The sequence below is a fragment of the Buceros rhinoceros genome, unplaced genomic scaffold (assembly GCF_000710305.1).
Source record: "Buceros rhinoceros silvestris isolate BGI_N320 unplaced genomic scaffold, ASM71030v1 scaffold37832, whole genome shotgun sequence".
Classification (NCBI taxonomy): domain Eukaryota; kingdom Metazoa; phylum Chordata; class Aves; order Bucerotiformes; family Bucerotidae; genus Buceros; species Buceros rhinoceros.
This window is the reverse complement of record NW_010400127.1, coordinates 417-3,414: the sequence shown is the minus strand read 5'-3', so window position 1 is coordinate 3,414 and position 2,998 is coordinate 417. Positions and strand designations below refer to the sequence as shown.

The 2,998-nt window shown below is 43.4% G+C and overlaps 1 protein-coding gene across 1 annotated transcript in view; it reads right to left on the bottom strand.

Annotated features, from left to right (window-relative positions):
• Positions 1 to 2,913, bottom strand: part of TGS1 (trimethylguanosine synthase 1) — a gene marked incomplete at its 5' end in the record, with an annotated part of 18,959 nt that extends 16,046 nt beyond the window's left edge. The window contains 3 exons of the mRNA XM_010131750.1: positions 1 to 104; positions 1,979 to 2,151; positions 2,849 to 2,913. The exon at positions 1 to 104 is cut by the window's left edge and continues 1 nt beyond it. Of these exons, the coding sequence (XP_010130052.1) occupies positions 1 to 104; positions 1,979 to 2,151; positions 2,849 to 2,913 (342 nt within the window). The remainder of the gene's footprint in view (positions 105 to 1,978; positions 2,152 to 2,848) is intronic.
• Between the last annotated feature and the right edge of the window lie 85 nt (positions 2,914 to 2,998).

The window sequence follows — 2,998 nt, the reverse complement described above, 5'->3', positions numbered from 1 at the left end:
TCCTGCCCCATTTTAGCCTCGTGTTTTTGCTTTAACTCCTTTTTCTTCTTCCTTTTCTTTTTCATAATCTTCATATTACTTTTCTTCCTATGGTTTTCTGTTGCCTAAAATATAATGGAAAAGCATTCTTAGAAGTCCACAGTCTTGTCCGTTCTCCCAAGCACGTTTCTGTTTCCATTGTACCCCTCCCTCTCACTGCAACCCTGCTGTTAGCTTTCTCCCCACAAAAAGCTGTAGGGTTTGTGAGTCTGATAGTGCCCTGCTGCACAACTTTGGCTGACAGTTCTAAGGAAGTTGTGAGAAAGAGCTGTGAGAAGGTCTACAGAAAGACAGACACACCAAAAAAGGCAGAATTCCAGACAGAAGCCAGGCTGCTGAGAGGGAAGTCACCAGTAGCTCAAGGATACAGAATGAAAGACATCAACAGGAAACAATCTAAATTCCCAAAGACAGGATGATCAGGAACCAAGTGGTCACTGGGTTGAGCTCAGCAGTAATACAGTGTCTCAGTAACATCAAGGACCTGTTTCAGGGGGCTGTGGAGGCTGACCTTTACTGTCACCTCGTATCTGCCCAGCAGACACTGTTAGGGTAGTGAACATATAATGCTCAGCCTAACAGAATGTTAAATCCTTGTTATCTTTGGGCGCTTTCAACAAAGAAAGTGTCGCTTTACGGTCGGAAGCTCTGCAAATGCTGCAGCTGAATCTCCGTCTGTCTGAAGACACTAACCCAAAAGAAGGCTGTAATATTCTTCCCATCCCATGCTGATCTCCAAGCTGGCTAACAGACACACAAAACAGAACCACCCTCCTCTCCAAACAGGTGGCCCTGAAAGGAAACACTAAGGTAACTTCTTGGTTTCATCAAATACAACTCCACTTGTTTCAGTGGAGCCTCGTACACTCACAGCTATAAACAAGACAAAAACATCCAAGAAGAGAAAGTTCTTCTGTCAGATATATCTGCCAATTTTTTTTCCATCAACTGCCCAATTCAGTTTGGCAGGTAAAGAGGCGGTGGTGATGAGGGACTAAACTCACGCGGGCACAGACTGCAAACGTAGAGCTGTTACTGCAAATGCCCCATCAGCTGCAGTCCCTAGTGTTGCTGCACTGACAAATGCATAAGGCAGACTAAGGAAATTGGGTTCGGAGAGCTGGCATTCATCTTTCACCCAGATCCCTCATAATGTCACGTTAATACAGACACTAAGCACAACGCTTTGCAGTAATCTAGTAGAAACATACGTTATTTTCTCGTTCAGCTTATTTGCAGTATTACTAGACAGCAACAAAAATTGCACGTGTACTTTGGGCTTGAAGTTGGATGTCTGTAAGGTCTATTTACATGCCATCAATTAAAATCATGTACAAGTTTCTCCTGTTTATTTACAAATTAATAAGGTCAGAACCACAGAGTGCGCTGCACAAAAGCACTCCTCACTGACAGGGAAGTCTGTATTCCATAAAGCAGACAATGTGGATATTCCACATTCCTTTTCTCAGCTATGAGCAACCTGAATCTTCCTCCAAAGCCCAAATGCTGCCTACAGGAAGCAGAACACCCAGACCTTGGAACAGCCTGGCTTTAATCACCTGCAAGGTATAAAAGCTGCTTTTTAGAGTAGTATCTAAAGCTAAAAGGTTATAGCAGGTGGTGTGAACGTGTTCAGTTTGGAGTGTACTAATTGTCCTGATGCAGAGCATCAATGTCACCATGGCTGTACTGAACTGTCTCTCTCTAGCAGCAAGAGGAATATAGACACAGAAGTGCAAAGCACAGCCTTACCCTCTTCAAACTGGCTGGTGGATTGTACAGGCTGCCCAGACCATGGTGCTGTATGTGAGCAGGCAGCTTAAAGCCAGCTCAGACACCTTTCCATGAACCGCACTCTCAAAAATAACTGAGGAGCAGACATGACCCCACTCCTGGAAACACACAGTAGGCAGAACAAATAAAGCACATAAAGACTTACCACAAAGTCCCTTCGGGCTGACTGCCCACCAAACCGGAGAGGCAATCCCATACTTCTCATAAGCTCAGCCTCCGAGTCCAGTTCAACTTCTTCAAGGTCAAGCGCATGATTCGTATTTGCCTTTAATGTCACGTTGGGACAATGGTTCTCCTCCTCTGATGCTTGTTCCTCCCCTATTAACGAATTATCTAAAGTGAATATAATCTGGTTCGGACACTTCAATGCAACCTGCATGCCTACAAAAATCAGCAGAACTGCCTCTTACGCTTCCTTTCCCAATTAAAATTTTTGTCATAAACATCTTATCTTCCGCGTTACTATAAGCAGGAACCAAAACCTAACTTTGGCAGCCAAAACACTGCACTGGCTCTGGCTGGGATGGGGTTAACTTTCCTCATGTCAGTCCCTGTGGGGCTGTGTTTAGGATCTGTGGCTAAAACAGTGTGGATAACACACTGGTGTTTTGGCTATCGGTGAGCAGTGCTTGCACCACCTCCTAACTTTCTCTTCTCCCCACTCTGCCCTCTCCTGAGAGTTGCCCAGGGTGGGCAAGAGATGGGGAGGGGACATAACACCCAGCAAACAATGGAAAAATTACTACTAGGAAAAGAAAATTCTTTACAGTTCTTCTGGCATGTATCAGAGCAAGCTTAAATTCAAGAAACCGCTGGTTTTGTTCCAAATCTTTCAAAAACACACTAACTAAGATACTATAATTTTACAAAAATGTATCGTGCGAACAACCAAACATAATTAGCTCAGAAATAACTGAAAAACTACGGGCTAGCAGTTCCACAGCCCAACCGTACCTTTAATAACCACATATAACCCACTTTAACCATGGCTGCACAGCACATTTGATTACCTTACCTGTACTGTCGTTGTCATCTTTGACATAAAATCCTTTTAATCCCAGTTTATATAGTTTTCGATCCCTGTAAAAAAGGACACAGACATTGACGCAGGTGGTCATCATTGAAACGAATTTTTTTCTTTTCTTTTTTTTTTTTTTTTTTACAG